At 36.6% G+C, this 23,349-nt stretch overlaps 2 protein-coding genes across 2 annotated transcripts in view; one reads left to right on the forward strand and one right to left on the reverse strand.

Moving 5' to 3' along the window:
- The window catches only part of LOC121296355 (inorganic pyrophosphatase-like), a 105,384-nt gene that overhangs the window by 19,091 nt on the left and 62,944 nt on the right, over nt 1–23,349 (reverse strand). The gene's annotated exons all lie outside the window — the stretch shown is intronic.
- Nucleotides 1–23,349, forward strand: part of LOC121327427 (methylcytosine dioxygenase TET2-like) — a 60,140-nt gene that overhangs the window by 1,109 nt on the left and 35,682 nt on the right. Inside the window, exons 2-3 of the mRNA XM_041271496.1 lie at nt 4,142–4,307; nt 15,646–15,748. Of these exons, the coding sequence (XP_041127430.1) occupies nt 4,142–4,307; nt 15,646–15,748 (269 nt within the window). The remainder of the gene's footprint in view (nt 1–4,141; nt 4,308–15,645; nt 15,749–23,349) is intronic.

The raw sequence follows: 23,349 nt of genomic DNA on the forward strand, positions 1-23,349 counted from the left end.
ACAGATGACCCTAATTATCCCTTTAATTGGGTTGAGTTAACTAGGGGGGGCAATAACCTTTTCACACCTGAAGATTGCATGTTTGATTACCTTGCACACAAAACAAATGAAAGAAGCACCAAACTTTGTTGTCACCTTTTCTCATGACTCCCTTAATATACTACTACAACCCACAAAAAGATCTGACCAAATTCAATGTGAAAAATATGCAAAAATGCAGAAAATCATACACGGGACAAATTCTTTTTCATGGCACTGTAAATCTATTCTCCAGAAGCTCACAGGATTACATTTTTAAGGATTTTGGGGCCAAAATAGCGGTAACAACAACCACTGTTTATTTCTTTCTTAAGAAATGGACGCTCTGAGAAATGGGATGGGAGGCTGGTAGTAAACAAAGAGAAAACATATGCACATCCAAAGTCTTTCAAAGTCTGCTGGGTGAAATATTTTAAAGTTAAACATAGTACCCGCACACTTATATATTATGCTCCAAAGTATTTATAGTTTTTATTATACCCAAGATCAGCGTTTCGATCTGCAAGAGATTTTCATCAAACCTGGTAAACAACAGCTTTGCAATTGTGCAATACGAATGGATTCTCACTGACACTGCTACGTCATATTAAAACTTGAATACTGGAGGGGGGGAGTTCCTGATAAGTGACGAGTTTGTGAACTTTGCAGAGTCTTCTGGGAATTGAATTGTAGTTTGGCGTATTGATTTCATAGCGCTGTTATGGTCAGCGCTGTAATGTCTGTTGCAGTGATGTCATAGCGCTGTTGTGCAGTTGCTGTACTGTCCGTCACGGTACTGTTGTAGTGCTGTTATGGGCAGTCGCTGTAATGACCGGCGCAGTAATGGTCCGCGCGGTCTTGGATTCGTGGTGATGTCGTGAAATGGCTGAGCTCCTGCCAAGTTGACAATCTGTGATTGGATGACTCGGCAGTTGTGGATACAGGTCTGATTGCTTTCATCGGTGCAAAGTATTGAGTGGCTGTTTTTGGTGGATAATGAAATAAATTTGGACCAATTGTGTCTCTGTTTAATATTTGCTATCCGATGGATATGAACTGAGCTTTCATTACAGCAAGTCAAAATGAAAAAGCCGGCACTTGCACCAATTGATTTTACATTTGATTCACAGGTGATGCTTGTACTGAATCATTTTCTAACATATAGTTGATGTGTCAGCATGCAATGCTTTTGTTCTTCAGGCTGATATCAATGCAATGTGGAGTGCTGGCAAGTTATATCAACGCTGAATTTACCTGGAGATGTTGGACAAGGCCTTAATGGCACTCTTCATTCAGAGAAGATCAAGAATGCCTAGAGCACCTGCAGCAATTGCTCTTATATACAATCTTCAGGCAGAAAGAGCCAGTGCATCTCTGACTATAGCAACTGGCATTTTCAAAAAACATGCAAGATGCAACTTTTGCCCTTCAAGCAATGGCAATAAGACAATAACTCATCCTGGACGTAATTTATGTTTTGTTTTGTCACAAGTAACTGTGATTATCTGTGTGTTTTGATAAAAAGGTCGCAAACACAAGGGCAACGCATAAAGTCACTACGGTAGCACCTAAGGGAGTGGTCCATCCTAATCCGACGCAATGTCTTTGTGCTACGCCAATCACTGCCGAGTGGGAGGTGAAATCTGATGTCAGTAACATTCCCTTTAAGAAGCTGTTTGTGTTTGCGCCAGGATGCTCAGCAGTTTTGAATTGAGAAAAAGAATAAGCAGTGCTGGGCAAAGCATCTAATCTAATTTCAAGACACTGATTAAATAAATGCTTTTTTTAAGAGGAAACAAACATTTTCTTAGAACGCTCCTGCAAAGAATAAATTCAAACTTCAATCTTCAAAGCCCGTCCCTTTATGCCTTTAATGCTGTTGTTGTGTGTAAATGTGCTGTTTTTCAATCAGTTTTGTTGGTGACAGTAAAAGCAAGCACTAACTTGAGTTAAACCACAGGCTTGCATCACAGGAAATTCAAAATTACTGTGGTTTTCAGTCACATGTTGATGAAGGGATGTTTATTTTCATCTGAATTTAGAAAATAGGATTGTGTGCTACCTTACAATTAAAAGAATCCCTTCTGGTTATACCAGTGCCTTCTATATTTTAATATAAAGATATATGAGCATTCTGTGAGTAACATGTCTGTTTTTAACAGATGTTTTTAACCATAAATCTGTATTATTAAAATGCACTCTCTTTTGAAAACAGGAACTAAAAATCATCTTTCTCATTTACAGATTCAAGTACATTTTGTCCTGCAGAGGTGAATTTTGACTACCGTCTAGACAGGTATGTTATGTGTTTTAGTATTATTATTATTATTATTATTATTATTATTATTATTATTATTATTATTATTATTATTTAAAGTATAAGAAAAGTAAATGCTTTTTAGTGTTAAAGAACAACTTGGTACAGGTCTGAAATAACCTCTGTTATCTTAACTCACATATTCTTCTTGGATATCATTTTCTGTTATATTTATCCCACCGTGGTCAATTTTTTAAACTAAGTTAAAATATCCCTATGTCTTCTCTCTAAGCGCAGCTGTAGTGTAACCATGAACCTATCCCCCCGTTCTGTTCTACGGTATATGGAATTTATAACTGATGTTATTTCTACTACATCCATTAGGGGGAGTGTTGCATGATGTCTGGTTAAATGGTTATACTCTAATGAAGAACACGTGTGAGAACCCTTAAAACCAATTGCGTGCTTTAAACAAGTTTAACCAGGATGTGCTGCATGAAACAGAACGTAATACATAACATTATTCTAAACAAGATGTATACACATTAGTTAGGATAACTGTGATATTTCAGACCCATACCAAGTCAATCTTAAAATGGAGACTCAGCTTAGAGAAACTAAAGCCTAAAGCTTATTCTATTAACAGCAGCCCAGGTAGGGGATGTGAATGAGTTCATATTTTTTAGAATCCTGCTGCTATGTCACATGAGCAGACATGTAGACCTCCTCTTCCTCCTCCTCTTCCTCCTCCTCCTCCTCCTCCTACTTCTATTATTGCTACTACTACTAATAATAATAATAATAATAATAAATAATAATAATAATACAAATATAATAATAATAATAATAATAATAATAATAATAATAATAATAATAATAATAATAATAATACACACTTGAAAATGAAACTGCAACTAGTTCTATTGAAGGTGACATTTATCTTTCTAAAAATATAAAAAGAAAAGTTATTGAACTTTACTCCTGTTTACCCAACTGTACTGTAGCTTCATCTTGGTTTCCCTTCAATCTCAAAATGTCAACCACTACTAGTTGGGGAATGACCCTCGTGTCACATAACCAGAGCACATATTCAAAAAGCTGCCTGATAGGCCCACTGTGATCGCATATCTGCTGCATTCTGAATCAAACCTTCGCCATTTGATTCATCACTCCAACCTGAGAAGACGTGTCTGCACTTGCTCTGTTTTTGTGAGAATTTCTTTTTCTTCAGCACTGTTTTGGCTAAGTTACTACCTCACGTATTCCTCTTTGGAAGTTGGCTTGCCTCTTTCTTTTTCTGTATTGATTGTTTTTGTTTTTTTTAACTAAATCACATGGCTGTAAGTTTTTAGTGCAGATTGCTGAGGAGCAGCGGCTGCTGTTTCCAGTTTTGTTTAATATTTCGGTTCCAGTATTTGTTTTTTGTGTGTTAAATAAATAAATAAATAAATTCTACTGTTCCTGTTGTCTTCGATAAGCGGCTACAGTGTGTTCCAGTGTACCCGCACCTCATAGCTCCGGCTCAGCATAACACAGCACCTTAACCCAGTGCAGAGCACTCCATGCATAGCACCTTGGGATTTATTCGGTGGTGCACAGCACTTCCGTGCACAGCAATGCTGTATTACTCCGTGCTCAGTACAGGTGCATAGCACTTTCATGCGTAGCACCCTGTGCACTCACCCATTGTCCCTGTGCTCGGTACACCCTGGTGCACAGCATTTCTGTGCAGAGCACCTTGTGAATTTATTCACCCGTGCGTTAACCCGGTGCATAGCAATGGTGCTTTACTTGGGAGCACTTCCATGCAATAGACAACGGTGTATAACACCTTGGTGTATAATGCCAGTTAATTTAATCTTGTAGGTGTGGCATTTTATGACTGTGAGGTGCGTGGCAGCCTCACTCTGGAAGATGGCCACAATGTGTGCGTCCAGTGCCTGGGCACTGAACATGCCCAGCGGGCGCTGGCAGACCACACCTTTTGCAAGGACCTCAGCATTGGCTGGACAATAAGGACAACCGTGGAAAAGTTTGTTTCTATTATGAAAATATCTAAAGCTATTGGAAGCTTCTGTTTCTGTTTAGTGCATGCAGTATGCAAGAGGCCTATTGCTACACTAAATTGCTTACAAATATAACAAGTCAGTTATGGTGTATTGCTTATTCAGTATGTAGATGGTTTTACTAAACCTTTAATTTAATTCAGGCATGGAAATAAGTAAACAAACTGCACTAACCATAATGAGTACAACAATATTATTTGTGAATACAAACTACTTATTTAAATAAAGTTTTTGCTATAAATTCAGATAAATATGACCCTGTACCCATAGCTTACCGACCCGTGAGGGCTTGGTAAGGTATGGGTACAGGTGATTCTCCACTGGCTATTTGTCAAGCCGAGCGAGAACTAAACTGTGAAACTCCAGCTGCACAAGGCATCTGAATCTGGCTACAAGCTGAGTCGAGCCAGGAGTTAAGGATTTTCGTCATTACTTTGCATCAGTCAGTACACTCCAGAAAGAAAAGCAACAAACATGGCGGACAGCGAGAATGATGAGAGAAAAGTACAGCCTTGGGATGGTGAGGAAGTGCAGGCTCTGGTTTCTTTGCTAGAAGTGCTCAGGAAGATCTGGAGTTGTGCAGCAGAAATGAGAAAGTTTATGCCCGAATTTCTGACGATTTGAAGCAAATTGCCATAAACCGCAGGTTCGGTACACTTAACTCACACACTCAAAAGCACAAAACTCTACCAAATGTATCATCCTTGACCTTTATTATATTAATATAAAGAAGAAAAAAATGTGGGAAATAAAACAATTTTAAACTTATTTACAAAAATATTGTTAAACAAAATACTGTACATCTATCAGGACAAACTGAACTATAGTAAGTAGATATAATTAAGAAATTCTTAAATATATTTACAATAGAGATACAAGATTCAGCTGTACCATTTGGTCTGTTAATTTTTGAACACCATTTTTTGTGTATTTTTTTGGTAAACTGCGTTAATTAATAACAATAATTAATAACACCTCTTTCGTTGTGTGTGACGTCAGTAGCACAGCTCTGTAGTGGAAAAACAACCCAAGCTCCCCTTAACCACACCATGAGGGCTCGGTACGTCCCTGGCGCAGCTCAGTTGTACAGTGGAGAGGAGGCATAATATACAATTTTGTGTTTATTCACTTTTTCAGTTTTCATTTTATAATATTTTTTCTGACTTTTTGTAGATTTCCAAAAGTCAGTGTTTATTGGGGCTTTTGTTTTTTTATACTGTCCATAAAGTGAATTGATTGATTCCTACCTGACATTGCCCCAGAATACTCTTTTGGAGTATTGATATATTGGGTCAACCTGAGAACTGCTCAAATCAAATAATAGGTTTAATGTTCTCATTGATTTGGTGGGGTTAATGTTGTTTATTGGTTAAAACCTAAAACCCCAAATCCTATATATTGTAACGGAGCGTCCAGTTGGATATTTAGGCTGCATCATTGTGGTCCGCTTTGCCTACAGCAACAACAGCCTGCAACTATAAGCATGCACAACGTGAGAGACAGAACCTACCTCAGAAAGGCCCTATAAGTTAACACAGGAGCTTTCACACTTTCAAGGGATTCAGGGGATGCAACTGGACTAAGAGAAGGAACTGGGGCCCAGGATGGGAAATAATTATACAATGTTGTATTTTTGTTGGCAGACTTTGGGTTATTTAAGGGGAGTCTGCAAGCTCATCTGGGCAGAGTTTTAGGGAAACTTGACAAAGCTAAGTCTCCTGTCGGATCTTTTCAAACTCTACACTGTTCCCAAGAAGCTGGTACTCGACAGTATGTTACAAGTGTGAAAGCCTTCAGTGACCATTGCTGGGACCTACTGAACATATCTGTTCCAACAGTGCCATTCAAAAACTTGTAAAGTCTCTTATGGCAAAGTTCCCCGCCCCAGTACTATTTATTTGTGTTTTTTGTTGTATGTAGTGTGTTAATATTGGTATGTATAGTCATTGGTACATGGGATATAAATGGGTCTGTGTAACACAAGGGATTTAAAATGTGTATTTGTATTTAGGCACGAGGATTGCACAGCACTCCACATGCTGATTAAAAAGCATATAGTGTATGGACATGGGAGTGCACTAATTTAATTCACGTGCAGTTATACTGAGATTCCAATTGAATGATTGATTAGCAATCGAGTCTCAGTACAGCTGCATAAAAGCAGCATGTTTTCACTCACTCGGGGTTGTGTGTTCAGTGAGTGGAGAATGGGTGTGGAGAAGGAGAAAGTAAAAAGTAAAGTAAATTAAATTCAAGCATATAATTGCTATTTCGCACTGGAAAGACCAGAACGATACTTGTGTGTTTGTTTGTCTGTTCATCTGTTGTTTGTTTAGTGTTAATCTGTTTTATTTGTCTGATTATTTTGGCCTCAAGTGCCGTGTCCTGTTTTTTGTTTAAATCTTTTTTTTGTTGCACTCAATAAATGCACAGAGCGCCACAGCGTCTCAGTTTCCACCTCAGTACTGCTTTTCTCTGTGTACTCCTTTCTGGCCTGACGTCACCTTACAGCCAGCCTGTTCACACCTTTACACAAGGAGGTTGGAGGAAAGGAGCAGCCAGTACTTTGGGCAAAAATGTAAATATTATGGCCCAAAATACTTTCCCATTTAAATCATTACTTGTGTATTGTGCCACTGGCAAAAACTTCTTTTGTTTTAGCTTTTTATAAACATTGGAATTTTATAAACAGTAAGACCAAAAGATGTAAAAAGTGTTACTTTGATTTGTTTCTTAATTTTGGCATTTGTATTCTTTTTTTCTAAACTTTCAAGAGAAAGCATTTGAAATCTGTCATTCAAATCCCAGCTAGAAGCGTTTAGAATTTCTTCTCTGACACTCCATCAACGTCATTGTCTTTTCTCCCTCCCCCTCCAGCACACGCAAGCTGTCTACGATCTAATTAAGCTCCTACTCACTCTTGCTCCCTTGCAGCTGCCCAGGATAATTCAGGCCTCGCCCTGCAGCGCTGTTTTACCTGATCCATCTGCTTACTATTGAAGGCTCCTTGGTTAAGATGCTGGTTCCTTCAACTCATTTGTTCCCCTGCTTATTCCTCAGATCAGTGATCTGTTATTCAATTAAATTCATCCCTGCGCAATCTCCTCCCCTTAATCCAAGACTACATGGCCACTGCCCTCGCTCGCTCATTCCTCCCTCGCCTCTGCGATGGGCTGGTCTGCCTTCATTAGCTTCAAACGCATCTCCTTTTCCACCAGAACTGCATTCTGCATTCCTTGTCCAGACAAAAGACAATCTATTCTTTCTGTATAGGTGTGGCAACCTCAGCAGCCAAAATCAATTTCAACCAGCACTTCATCAAAAAGAAATGGGACACCAATCTTCCACCGTAGTTGAGTCTTATCTTTGTTCCTCTCTCCATGATATTTCTTTTATTGCTAGTGTTCCCTGGGGCCACCAGAGTTTTCCTCCCACAGGGGGTGGGGCTTCCTTTTAACTGAGCGGTGAGATTAGTTTTTCATTTTAAAACTCTTTTCTATTTGTTTTCCTTTGGATCTGTGACACAGTTGAAGGGAACCAGGGGTCCTCTTTTGGGGGCAAGTGAAGCTCACTTCACAACCTTATGGTGGGTTTACACCAGGCAATTAATTTCTAGCAATTTTTGTAATCCACACTTGTCAATTTATTGCTGGCAATATTGCTATCAATTTCAGGGAAATTCAGTGATTCGACTGAAAACTGAGACAAGGACTTTCAATAATGCAGCAGTATGTGCATAACAAATACCAATGTTTAACTAAAGAAAATACTTTACACATATAAAGACCTATTCAATATATTTATATTGGGTATTTAGGTAATTTACTCATTATATGGCTTCATTTACATATAGTGAAGTTGAATTTCAAATTGATAACAGTAGGAAAAGTATAAAATCCCGATTCTCAGATTAGAATTTGATGTGTGTAGTGTACTGCTGTTTTACAGTACAGTATGCAGTAGGCTATAATGTAGTACAATATTTGCCGTAAAAATGATAAATGATAACATAAAGGAATATAAAAATAATAATAGTACTCTACATGTACTTAAATACTGCAGTCTCTCCCAGAGCATATACAACGATTCTCCTCAAACCATACAACTTTCATGTAACCTTTTCTGGCACGATTTTGCAGGGGACATTATAGAGATTTTTTTTTTTCCCCACATAAAGAATTAAAGCAAAAACCTGCTTAAAAATGTCACAGTCAACAAAATTGCCTGAAAGCTGCATACTGTGTCACAGGCTTACATTTGCATATATTTCAGGCAAGCTTTTCTGATATTTTTAGGTTTCTTTTCCTGTGTCAGGCAGGAAACCCTTGACCCACATGTTGAAGCCTCATGCTGTTGTGTAGTCAAACCGAAATGACACATAAAGCCTCCAACTTTTGAAATAATAATAACTGAAAGAAGCTGCTTCACAGAAGACAGTACCCAAGCAAGCATTTTAACCAAACGCTCAGATATTACATATTACCTCTTCTCACCAGCAGGGTCTGTAGAACCAACAAAAGTGTTGCACAGTATGTAAGATGTAAAATATGTTACATATTTTGTTTTAACTCATGAAAGTGATCAATTTACTAAATATATGTAAGGAATCTGTTAAAAAAAGTGTGAACGATTAGACTATATATTTTTTCTAAATACAGTTTAATATTTATGATCTAGAGGCAGTTCCTTTAACGGCAGTGTGACAGGCTGGCGAGAGGTGACTTCAGGCCAGATGCAAGAACAAAAAAAAACAAAGGCAGCACTGCAGGCAAAAAGACACTTGCGACATCGTTTATTCAATACACAAATAAATAAAAGGTTTAAACAAAAACACTTGCTCGCAGAGCAAAAATAAAAGTGTTAACAAAAACAAATCACAAACACAAAATATAACAGGTCAGGCTGGGCAGATTGCTGTCACTGTTCCTATTATTTTGTTTCATTTTAAATCAAATTTCATTCTCGTTCTCCCGTTCCTCTTCTGAACACCCCACCTGGAGTGCAGAGAGCTGCAGGTTTTTATACAGGTGACCATCTCCCGATTAGCAACAAATTAATCACTTAATTAACTCGGGAGATGACCAGCTTCTGAATAAGGTTTTTTATTAATTATTCCTGGCAAAAGACAAGATGCTAACTTGCCAGAACACACGCAAACAAAAACAACAACAAAACAACGCAGCGCTTCGCCGTCATATATAAATACATAAATAAATACAAAAACAATAACCACGGCTTTCGCTGTCAAATACTATAAATAAATCATAATACACAAATACAAAATAACACAGGGGCAGAGGGGGAGACCCCGTTCTAAAAATAAACAATACATTTACAGGTATCCTCGCCATGTCACAGGCAGAATGGAACATTTTCATGAGTTTTGCCTTCAATACTGTACCTCATGAGTAAAAACTTTGTAAAAAGGACCATCTATCTAATAATTGTATGAGATACACCAGTTCAGTTTTAGTTCAAAAGAGATTGTAAACTCAGCCAGACCACACCATGGGAAGTCACATGGATACAAAACCTTTTAATGGCACCTAATAAAACAGCCTCTTCCTGGGAGGTTGTAAAAAAATATATTCCTGATCTACTTTAGCCCGGAAGCATTCAAAACAGGCAGACAAAAATAACAGTCATCACCACGACATCAACTCCACTAACGTGAACACTGTTCAAACTAAAGGGCAAGCTGATTAGACATGTCTAAATTCAGAGTCTGCAGAGACATTAATACATTATTAGGCAACTCACACAACAGCAGTTAGATAGACAGGGACTCAAATGCATCTTTGCGTAAAGCTGATGGATACTTAAAATTCCAAGGTCCTCATTCACTAAGCAGCATCAATGTGTTTTGCAGGCAGTAAGCCCCTATACTGCATGCTCTGTACTGCTGCAGTGGCAGGAAACTTAGCGTGTGGTAAAAAGCGTGTGGAAAAACTACCGCGTTCAAGTCATTTAAATATAATGAATATTTAATGGATGGAAATGTATTCAAATTTCATCACAAAATATCATGAGGGAGGTATTTGATATGCAAACCATATGCATTAAAATTAACAAAATACCTTTTATTGAAACCAGGCGGTGTCACAGAACTAGGAGAAGAGCTGCACAGGAGAGCAAGAAGAGAATGAGGGAGAGAGTATTTCTGACCAGATAGTTGTTATTAGGGCTGTGTGAGCTTGTATGTGGGGCCCCGGAAAATGCACAATATCACAAATTTCATAGAAGTCATGTATTTCACTGGCTAATGTGAAAAATATGCATTTTATTTACCTTACCGTATTTTACATTATGCTTCACCTGTCATATTTTTATCAAGTAGAAGCAGCGCTACAGTAGATGCACATGGTCCGGAGTCAATAAATTCGTTACTTCGGCAATGGGGTCACACAAATACCAGCTCCATGTTTGGTGAATTTCTCATACTGTACAATGATGAAGTTTCAAATGGTTGTTAAGATAGTGTTGATGTATTAGTTTGCAATGTATGATTAAGATTAAAAAAAAAATGCAGACAGCTGACAAATAAAAGAAAATACCTAAATTAATTTCAACAGAAGATCGAGTTCAGAGCTACGAAAATGGACGTTGCATGCAGATGGTGGGATTCTGTTTTGCTCAACTTGTAATGTGTCTTTGTATCATCTAAGAAATGGTGCTATTGATAAGCATCTTGAAATCACAGTACACAAAAACATGAAAACCAAACTTTAAGTTCAGGTTAAACAATTACCAAACAAGCAGGTCACAATCACAGGACTGTTTAAAAAGAGCACGGAAAGTGGAGAAACACGTAATGTCAACACATCTGAATTAGTGGAAGCCTTTAGTGCAACGAACATAGCAATACAACGGCTGGTCAATGAACTACTACAAAGTTTTTTAATAAAAAAAAAATCCTGAATCGTGGAGCCGTGCCTAACAGTGACACACTCAGAAGAGAATACCTCAATGTACGCATAGTTTGTATGCGACAAGGACACTGATGATCGAGGCAACTGTGTTTTGTACCTTATTTTCATCCCACAGAGCTTTACAACTACTATTCAGAGGAACTTATTGCTTACTTACTAGATACACGCTCAATGTGACAAACTCAGTACTTCCCTTTTCTTTATATATTATAATAAAATGTGTCTTAACCTCGTGCATAATTCTGCACGATGTGACAACTTGCAAATTAATCATCATTTCGCTCGCTTTATTTGTGCATATAATTAGCTTAGTGAACAGAGTGACCACTGGTTCATTTTTGCGCATGGTGTGCCTTCCCCCTGCCATGCAGTAATTCTGGTCATTTACTGCTGTTTAGTGAATGAGGCCGAAAGCATGTTTATTTATTTTTCAAATGGCCATTTATATTTGCATAAAAAGTAGTACTTTATAATGCTTAATGTTGTGAACTGTTAATTGTTTCTAGTGATTTATTCAGGCACTATCCCATGAAGCTATTACAATCAGTCCCCTCCCCACTGTGACTGAGTAATTAGGGCATGGAAGATACAGTAAATAATGACAGCTGTCTGTTTATTGTCTCAAAGATAACTGTGGGGAAAGCAGTTAGCCGTTTCTTCGGTGGATGAAAAACAAAGATGTGGATTCAAGTTTAACACTTACTTAAGGTGAAACATGTTCCATTTAGCATGTCATTAATAATATATACATGGATTAGAAAAACACTAGGTGTGGTGTTTGCTAAAAATCTGTCACAATTGACAGCTCTAGGGTTGGTAAGGATAAAGACTGGGGGGTTGGGGAGGATGTTAATTAGTGAATTGCCCTTTCAAATGTGTAAACCTTTCAGAATAATCTTTAACCCGAGTTGCCATGGGCATTCAAGGCTACTCAACATCTTAATCTGCATCTAAATTAACATCACCGCCTCTGTTGGATAATTGATTGTTGGTTTATAGATAGTTAATGAAATGAGGCCTGTTCTCTTGACATTCATTCATTATGATGAGCAAGTCTAATAACGATTTGGAGTCAAAAGCTTTGACAATTTAGCAGTATACTGTATTTATATAATGTATATATAGTTAGTCATAAAAATGTAATATTTACTGTCTTACAGCCATACCCTTTAGATTAACTGTTGGGAATGTAAGCCATCTGCAAATTTCTTTTTGTACTATTTGTATAACTGGTCTCATTAAGTGTCAATCTAAAAGGACTAGCATGGTCTACCATTTGTACAACACCAAAGCCAGTACAATACAAACCACTGACCTTAAAAAAAAAAAAAAAAAAAACTTGCTTGATTGCTTGATTTCAGATTTTGCGGTATTCTCTGTGGCTTCTGGTCATTTGTATTAATTTGTTTACAGCAGAGGTATATTCAGTACTGTGACTTAAGTCGCATTTCAAGCAGGGTTCAAGCTGGTTAACTGTTACTCTTTATGAATCACCCCTTTGGCTTGGGTTTTTATTAACATAAACACACTCCTTTGTCTCCAAGAATAGACATGTCATCTTTACTGATATCATCTAAATGATTCAATGATGCTTTCCTCATTAGCAACTTTTATTTTTTACATTATTTTTTCTAATCCAGTGAGTTCAAAACACTGAGTTCGGAGGTGTTTAACCTGTTCACCCACTCATATTAGAAGGTGTTAGTTTCAATTTCACCACCCTTGGGGTCAAGTTGAGGTGGGATTTCACCCTAGTGACAAATGTGTCTGCATCTTTATTGCTTTTGACAGTGGGGTCACTTTCTTTAGCAGCAAAGTAAGTAGTTTCTGCCCTGAAGGAGGGGAAACTGGGAAATGGCCATGATGATTTGTTATTTAACGTCACTTCTCCCTGTTTATCTGGAGAATCATTAACAGGTTGTGGTTATTGAGGAACCAATGGGTTATCTATTCTAACCTTTTCACAATGGTGGTAGGAACAAACCCCCATAATTGGGTGCAGGAAACAGTGTGAATGTAATATTCCATTTACAGCAAGTTTAAAAACAGAAGCATAAGAATATTATTAGTATTTGTATTTCATTACAATACTATAGTATTGTATTACATGAGCTGACCCATTAGCACACGACAGCATTTCCACCAATGCCAACACAATGGTTGTTAACAATTTTTTAAGGAACCAAACGCAACAGCAACTGGGACATCAATGTAATGTTGCAATGCAAATTAAAAACATTTGCTTTGAAACTAAATGGAGAACTTGGCAACAAGCCACTGGGTGCTTTTTCCAGTCTGACATTCCTGTTTTATAAGTATACACAGTTGTTCTGGAAATGAAGCTGAATTGGAACAATGTAGTATTTATCTGAAGTGTTCCTGGGGCTTCTGTAGTAGCTAGTACTGTATATACATGTATTCATATTTGGAAGTGCCTTCTGTTTCAGCAGCTGCAAATGCTAACGATTTTTAATGTCACAGCAATTCAACACAAGTGATTTTGTTTCCTGTGTGTACTGTTCATTATACTTTTACTGGATAGGTATTTGCCTGTAGAACATTATATTAACTGTGATGTTAAAGGATAAACATATAATTGTACTAAATCTTATATCCACTTTAAAATGTGCAACAGCTTGGTACTGTGTAATTATGTTGCACTTGGTATAGATATGTCAGTTGCTTCTGGTATAGAATTACAGGTTTTTCAGGTTAGGGGAGGAGGAATTTGGCTTGAGCAATTGATCAAAGCAACTGATTACATGTTCCAAAACATTGTCAAATATTTTTGAGATCCACCTTAATGCAATAAACCAGTTCCAGAGTTTGGAGAACAGCTTGCTTTCTTTCATGGAACAGGCTGCAAACTACATCATTTTTGCTGTGAAGCGGTAACTATTTCTCCCTTCCCCCACGTTTTGTAAAAACAAATTCCCTATCTGTTTCAAGCCCAAGACTATAGAGCCCTTTACACTGGGACTGTGGGGGTTGGGCATTACCTTTAGAGTTAACAAATGCCATGACTGTGGAGGAGCAGGGGGGTTGGTGGGAAAGGGGTGGGTTTAGTTTAAAGCTGGCCTGGTGCCACAGGCAGATTATTTTCAGACAAGAAACACCTGTTATATCAGCAGTAGACAGAAAAAGAGAGGTTAAGAAAGATGACAAAGGTTTATTTCGGTCTTTTATCTCCCCAGATATTGCCATACTTCTTTTTAGCAGCCCCCAACCTAACTACACTAGGCTTCTGAGATCTACATCTGAATGTCTTACATTCTTCTCCCTTTATTGCTGTTCTAATTGCTTAAAAATGTATTCCCTTAGCAAAAACATAGCTTTATACATTTTAAATGGATGGTGAGAAGGGGACAGTTTCTGTTTTGTTTTTTTAAGAACATAGAATAAACCAATATACCATACATGTTTCCATATAGTGGTATATATAGCGGCAGATGTTCAGTGGTATAACTACCTATATATATATTTCTTGATAGGGTTTGGTTAGAAATATGTAATCAATCACAAATTCACAGCAACCTACTACTATTTATTTCCTTGCTAGAAGATTAGTTTAAATGAAAAATAATACTGTTGAAAAAATGTCTACCTGGTGCACTGTGGAATGTGTGTCATTTAAATACCCCAAAGCCCACGTGGGCTGTGTAAACAGTAGGTGGGCCTTGGCGTAAGAAAGAAAAACGAGATGACTCTTGAAGGGTGTTTCAAAGGATAGAGTGTAGTTTTACCCCCAGCACTAAAAGCGTGCTGTCAGCCAAAAACAATTTCTGGCTATGGAAATGAAGGGAGGGCCTGGTTTCTGGCAGGAGCCGAGTGTAGTAAGAGTTGAACAGTAACAAGGAAGTGGCAACAAACCGCAGCCACATTGTAGGATCTTTTTTGCAAGAGTGACAACAAGGAACTAAAATAAGGTTTGCTAATCCTCTTCTTGCCACATTGTCTTTCATTTTCTTCCTGTCTTGAGGGAGTGGCTGGCTGCTGCAGGGGATAAGGAAGTTTGCAAGACAAACAGCTGAGTGGAACTGTGTGTGTAGTGGGAGTGGAGCCATGTCCTGTAAAGTCCATTCCAGTGATTCAGGGCAACCATCCTAGTGTTCACTATTGTGTGTCAGAAAGAAAAAAAATGTGGGCCCTTTGTGTGGTAAGGTCTCAGTAGGGAAGTGATTTTCAACTGCCTGAGCCTACCAGTAAAGCTAGCTCCCTGACTCACACAACATGCCACTCTGTGTGCCGTAGCCTATGCTAGTCACATCAGTATCTGAGAGGGGCCCACAGCGACACCGGGCTTCTTCTTCTGGTGATGAAAACAGGCGTTAGACTGCCCCATGAATATTGATGTGGAGGATAGTCTGCTTTCGTAAACGAACAGAAGGAAGCAAGATGGCTGCCCTTTAGGATTTGTTAAAAAGGAGACCCAGGCTGTTTCTGTTGGAGTTCTGCAAGGTGGAGGGAAGCAAAAAGAGGTCAGAGTGGTTTTCTGTTTTTATAAAACTCTTCTTCCCCTCCCCCTCTCGTTGTGATTTTTGTTGGCCTTTTAAATCTCACCAGTGGATTTGAGTTATAAAAATAAGGAGGAGATATTAGATAAAGCTTCTTCAACATGGCTGCCAATTTTTTTTTTTTAAAGAAAATTAGTTTACTTAGTTAACTGTGTTATTTTTCAGATAGTTTTTTTTTTTCTGTTCTTTAAAATGGTGGGAACTAATGACATTTGGGAAGCTGAACTGCACTTTTTTTAAAAGTAATTAAATAAAAATACTACTGTTATTAATAAATTACAGTAGTTTTTACTACCTATACATTTCTTTTCTTTTTAGGTGTGGAATTTTCCTTGTTGAAAACTTGTTAAAAGGATAGTAATTACTATGGAAAAGGCACTATTTTTGTTTATATTCCCCCCCCCCCCCCAAATATGTCCCTGTTTTTTTATTTATTTAGCTGATTTTTTTAATTGAAGTTCTGTGTAATTTCTTATCAGTATTATAAACCATGTTTATAAGGTTTTGTTGTGCTATAATTATGGCAAGGGGGAGCATATAGATGAACTAAAAAGCATGCTCTGTAGCAGTGCTGGGTTTTGTCTTGGCTTGGGGTATGCCCCCTGAACCGAAGTGTGTATAAGATAGTGCTTATTCTAGCTTTGTGCATCCCGTGAAGCAGCTTTCATTTGGTTCGGTGGTGACTGACAGGCAGACACAAAGGCAAGCGCAGTCAAAGAAAAAAAGTATTGTGAAGCTTGAGGACTATAAGGTCAGGGGCTCCCAAGGAAATGAAACCCAATCCCACTGCACCATTAGCAGAGAAAAAAAGGAGCGGAATCTGGAACAGGTTTCCCATTAAGGTTTTCTCACAAGTTTTTGTGCTGAAATGTAGCCATATAATAAATCCATATGCAACTCTTTAATGGCTCACTCATGTTTGCTAGAGTGACCTGGTATTCTGAGGTTGTCATTTATTGGGATTGAAAAATGTGCTGCTCAAAATGTCCTGACTAGTACATTTCCTGTACTGTGCCGCTAATATCAGTAATGGTTTGTTTATAATTGACATTCTTCTATCAGTGTTGGGTGTAGGGTCAAAGGGAATGCAAATGGTTGTCATCCGCATGCTAAAATTCTAGTTAAATAAATGTTTATATTCATAGGAGATAATTAAGTATTCTTGTTTAATTTTACCTTTACATTTAAAGAAAGTGGGTCAGATAAGATAACCGTGAAATATCAGTTATATCAGTTATCTATTTCATCATCAACTAAATCCGTACATCAGGTAATAAACTGTAAAAGGTAAAATATTGCCTCATCCATTAGTATCACAAATGTGTTTAATGTCGAAAGATATATTGTATTCAATCCCATTGAATAAAGCGTGTTTAGAATTAAAACTAAAAAAAAAAATCGTCACAACCCACAATTATTTAATTTTTTTTATTAAAATGAAAAACTACCATCAGAGTGCATGTTTTAAAATCCTTGCCTAATCAGGGATATACGTACTGTATCAAGCAAACTCTTTAACAGCAAAAGGATATTGGCTGCAGTATAGTTTTTATTAGCTATTAGGAGACCTTTCTTCCTCTGTTAACAGACGAATTGCAAATGGGTTGTGTGTGTTTTTGATCCTGCTGAATTTGCTCACCAGCCCATTAGGATTAGCATTAGAATTACAGCCTAGAATACTGGAGATAAAGGTCCGAGCTCATTTGTATTTTGTTTGTGTATTCACCAGGGCTATGCACTTTAATGGTGGATCACAGTGGTGTGTGATATGCGAAACAAGGCATGCTTGTAAAGGAATCTGCTTCTGCTAATGACAGTATTGTGAATAAACATCCTAGAGAGGGAGGTGGTGCACATGTAAATTTAATTAAAAGAAGAAACATTGTACTCTTTAGTGAATGTACTTGTCTTTGGATTCAAAATAGGCTTCTAAGTGTTTTCTGTTTTATTTTGTTGGTTGACTCCTGAGATCAACCTTAGTTTTGGTTCTTGGCTGCAAGCCAATGAAATTGTATTTTTTTGAAATGGTGCACATGGTCATTGACTATACGGTGTCACCATTGTACAAGGATCTGGGAAAGTATGTCTATTCAGAGTTTGTTTTGATGGACCAATGTGCTGGACCTTCAGTTGGCACTACACAGGGAAACTAATGCACTGATGTGATGTAGAAAAGTTTTGCTTTCATAAGCACACACAATTAATTGGTTGTCGGCTAGTGCTAAATCTACTTTATTTTCACACTGCAATAAAGACAAAAAGCACTTTTTTTATAAGGATGCATTTCTGTTCTTTTGCAGTTGTCTGAATCATCAGAAGGGGTGATATGCATAATCCTTGATAAAGCTACATCATTGTGTTTTTAATATAGGGTAGTTGCCAATGTGCAAAATATGTTGCCATTCCTGTAGTCAGTTACAAATTGTAGTATATACTATATATATATATATAATATATATATAAGATATATATATATTATAATTATATATATATTAATATATATATATATATATATATTTATATATACTATTTATGATGAAACTACCATTACACTATTGGTATTTATACTTCTCATCATGTAAAGAGAGATCATTAAGACATATTCAAATCTTAAATTAGAATATGGGATAGGATATATATATATATATATAGAGATATATATATATATATATATATATATATATATATATATATATATATATATATATACTATAAACTATACTATATTTAAATATTGATTTAACATTGTAACCCTATAGTGCCCTATAACACCTGTAATTCACCTTGGATAATGTTGTCTGCCACATACATACATACATACATAATATATTAATAAAAGCCTGCAAAGCCCTATTAATTCCAGTCCAACCTTATTGCACATTCAGCTAACCTCTTGCTAAGCTTAATATTCTTCTTGAGTTCAGCTGAACTGTTAGCCTTTGTACTATTTATTTTCTGCAACAACGTTCACTTGTTTAAAGTCTCAAATTATCTTTAAGACCTACCCACAGTTTATAAAAGCCAGTAGACTGTTGCCTAAAGATGTGAGACACAACAAACCCATTCAGTCAGAATCAAACACTGGTGAATGTAGTTGCCAAGTCTCTCAGAAAGCTTGTATTAAACTTGGAAGCAAGATTGAAGTGTATAACCACAAATGGTTTACCCTTGAATAGAACACAAGCATGCCTAATTTCCAATTTGCTATTGAGGCTGTCTGCCAGTAGTCAGTGTGTGGAGGAATCGGTGGGAAAATAGAGATGTCCATTTACATGTTTGGAATGTGAAAATCCAATAATAGGAATAGGCACTAGGAAGTATAGCTTTTTTTTATTGTGACAAAAATGTATTTGAACAGTTAACTCAGTATCATAGTTCAAGGGCCGAGTCTTTTTCATGCAGATTGGACCAATTGTGGAATGCTTACTGGCTTGAAGTTGAATATAATTTGCTATTCAAATGATATAACTCAACTACAATACAGAAAGAGAATGGTACATCCAGGTTCCAACTTACTTGTTATATGAAAATGCAATAAACAGTTCATGCTTCTAACAATTAAAATATCAATACAATTGAAAAAAAAGATCATATTCCAATGTATACACTGTTCCCTTATAAGTAGGTTGAATTAAGGAAAACATTTTTTTCTAATTAATTAATTAAATTAGCCAATGCTGGGAGATTGTGCCATTGTATTTTTTTTTTAATTATGTTTACAAAGTAGACAGGGCCCTGCTAGTTTAGAGGGAAGAGTCATTACCTTTTGACACATAAACCACTTCTCACAGGATCTGGTGTCCTTGGACGACTCCCATCCAGGTCTTGACCAGGCCCAGCCTTACTCATGCAGTTGAATGGTATTGTTTAACAGCCACCAATGTATCTGTTATTGCTATCAATGTACGTCACCTAATGTGTTTAACTGTAAATCTGATTAACCATGGATTTTGCTATGCTTTTACAGTAGTATGCCACGGTAATCTTGCAAGTACGTTTGCAATAATAATATTAATGTAGCGTCTAAAGGGTTCTGCAGCATTCAGAAAAATAGGATCTGTAACCAATCTGCAGGTACAGTACATACATTCCCTACCTTAGAATTTAAATACAATTAGGTGAACTGTACCTACAGTGTGACTATTTGACACATAGTTTTACAATTTAAGCACCTATGATAAGCCTACTTAAATTTCATTTCTTGTTATGACTGTGAGATAAACAGACAGAAAAAGTTGAGCCACTTTTCAGTTGATTATGTACCTTTTTTCTAATTTGTCTCAATTTGCATTCAACAATTACGCTGAGTAATACCTCATCTACAGCAGCATAATGAGGCCATTCATTACTGCTCGAAATAGGTTTTTAAATGTGTGCCATTCTGAAAATTATTTTGCAAAAAGTCCTTGCCTGATAGCTAGAACAGTACAAAAAATAAATACAAATTGGCGAATTGTGCTATATCAATGCCAAGGGTTACCTCTGGGTAAGATTTTCAGGCCAGCCTGAAAATCTCTCCTCATGAGTACGCGCACATGGCTACACTGTTTACAAACACAATCCCAGAATTCCTGAGGGCTCTCACATAACAGTCAAAGAGAGCAACTCTCAAGGCCTCACATGATCTAAATATTTGAATATCACTGGTCCTTCCACGGGCGGCAAAAGCAATGCACTACCTATGGTTGAGGTTGTACTTTGCAAACCATAACAGACTAGATTTTATTTGGTTTTACATCATTGAAACTTTTTTTTTTAATGAATTGTGCTTGCCTCTTTAGATTCATTAATGTCCTGAATTAATGTTTTGGACAATTGTGGTGAAAATGTAGGGAGTATGACCTAGTGGATAGAGCTGAGGGCTGAGAACCAGTTTATCACTTCAACCACTGATTTACTTTGCATTCCATAAAAAAAATAATGAATTTCCTGTAACCTCAGTTCCACTGTGCTATGAAACTGGATGCAAACAAAAGCACATTCACAATTAATGTAACACCTCTTTTATGGATTGTATATGATTTTCATATGTCTTTTAATCTAACTTACATTGCTGCTAATTGCAGCCTATATTAAGGGCTTTACAGTATCCATAATTTTTATTTATTTTTTTAATGAAATCAGTGTTTAAGTTGGCTTCATACACTTATTAGCTATAATGAAAGATATTCTTTGTAGAGGTGTGACTTCATTTGGTAAGTGTGGTTACAGTTTGGTTGGGTTTACAGTAACCAGATGGATGTGTGTGTGTGTGTGTGTGAGTGTGAGAGAGAGAGAGAGAGAGAGAGAGAGAGAGAGAGAGAGAGAGAGAGAGAGAGAGAGAGAGAGAACTGATCAGTGTGATAAGATATACAAAACTTCCTTTAGAATACATTTAGTTTTACTTATTTTATTTAAAGTGTTGTCCTCAGGATAGGTTTATAGTGTGTCTTCGTTGACAGGCATAGCAGGTTTGAAACGTGTGCTTTATATATATATATATATATATATATATATATATATATATATATATATATATATATATATATATATATATATATATATATGTTCTATTTGACAACAATTTTATTGTTGAGTAAAATATCTAGGTTTATTTTAGATGGTAAACCAATGAAATTTCATGTTCTTCTAAAAATGTTATCAAAATTAAAGTACTGTATCTTCTAGTCACAGATTAAACTAAAAACTAAAAATTCCACTTTCCAATGGCTTTCTTTCTTAATTACTGTGCTGCATGTTTTAGCTCAAAGTAGATAAGATACAGTTAAATGTATCTTTACTGTTAGTGTCTTACAATTGGAAATTACTTTAGCAGGCAATGTAATAGTTTACTTAGCACTAGATTTCTGGAATTGTCAAGCTTTTTGAGTTATGTTTTCAATAAAATCTATTTTACGGGGTGATGATGTGTTTCAATAGTGTGTTTGCTGCCAACACAAAAGAGTCGAGCTCCCCTCTGCGAAATGGAGATATTTTAAAACAGCTTTAGAATATAGTTAAACTGTCTCTACAGTTACACGATTTGAGACTTCCCACAACTGGGCAACTTCCTAACAGACAACTTAATACAGACAACATTATACTAATTAAAGGCTTCGCTGAAAGAAAAAAACCAACAGGAATTCAACTGCCACCAAAGGAAATGGTGAAACAAAAGAAATGGCTTTGGGGTAGGGGGAGCTAAAAAAATCAAGTTATTGGAATTACTGTTCATATAGTAGGAAGAAACTTTAGTCCTTTGATCCCATGGAATCAATGTTTAAAACATGTGGTATTGTTAACCCAAGCATTCTGTTTGTGCTAAATTAATGTTTTGAGCAGATAACTATGGTACACTAATAAGGAGGTGATCACCATGGATATTGTGCAGTCTGAACAGAATTAGCTTTGCACTGTGCAATAGCTGAGGCTGTGTATTAAACCAGTCAAATATATTGATTAACAAATAAACTGGGAAGGAGTACAAGATTGCAGTGGAAAGTAAATTTAGCCAGATAGTACAGAAAAAAAAAAACTGCAAACCAAGGAGAGATGAGGCTTATTTCTAAAACTTAAGATTCCCCTATTATTTCAATGTTTTGTAACCAAGTAGATGCCATTTCTGACCTCTAACAGCTGGATCCTTCTTGTGTAGCTCATAGTGATGAGGTGGGAACCAAGTTTCAGGGGGACAGAAACTTGCGCCCATGTAGCTGGAGCCACTGACTTGGGAGAATGTAAAACGAATGGGTGGCTGACAGGTTATGTTTTCTGATGAAAAAGAGTAGGTGAGCAGATATCTAGAAATATATATATATATATATATATATATATATATATATATATATATATATATATATATATATATATATATATATATAATGCATATCAATGCAGAATATGGTTGCAGATATCAATGCAGAATGTGTGGTTTTGGCAGAAAAGGGGTTAAAATCACTCTACCAAACGTAATTGTTATTTTGTTAATTGAAACCAGCTCCCAAAGTATAAAGAAAGAACAGTCAGTCTGTTCTGGGTCTCTCCTGTGTGAAGAGCCTCGACTGCGTGTCGTGTCGTGTAGTGTCTAGGTACTGTGTGGTTTCAGGTGTAACTGTGTATAAAACGTGTTTGTGTTTTAATCGGGAATTGTTTTTTTTAATTCATTTTTGTGCATAAATAAATAGCCCAATCACGCATTTACAATCCACTTCCTGAGTGTTTGGTTAGTTTGTGTGCTGAAAAGAACTCAAACACTCAGGCTATATATATATATATATATATATATATATATATATATATATAATATATATATATATATATATATATATATATATATATATATATATATATAGATACACACACACACACACACATAGACACACACACACACACACACAGGTTGTCCGTATACATTGAATATAGCCATATGGGATATCAGAGGAGAGAAATCCGTTGTTTGGAAGGAAGTACGTGATTGAGAGCGAAGGAGAAAAGATTTAAGAAAAATAACAATTGCTACGTGTGCAGGAAGCACGGTACTTGCTTATTTGATGTCAGTGTTTGTGATTTGTTTTTGTGCAAACCTT

The sequence above is a fragment of the Polyodon spathula genome, chromosome 2 (assembly GCF_017654505.1).
Source record: "Polyodon spathula isolate WHYD16114869_AA chromosome 2, ASM1765450v1, whole genome shotgun sequence".
NCBI classification, from domain to species: Eukaryota; Metazoa; Chordata; class Actinopteri; order Acipenseriformes; family Polyodontidae; genus Polyodon; species Polyodon spathula.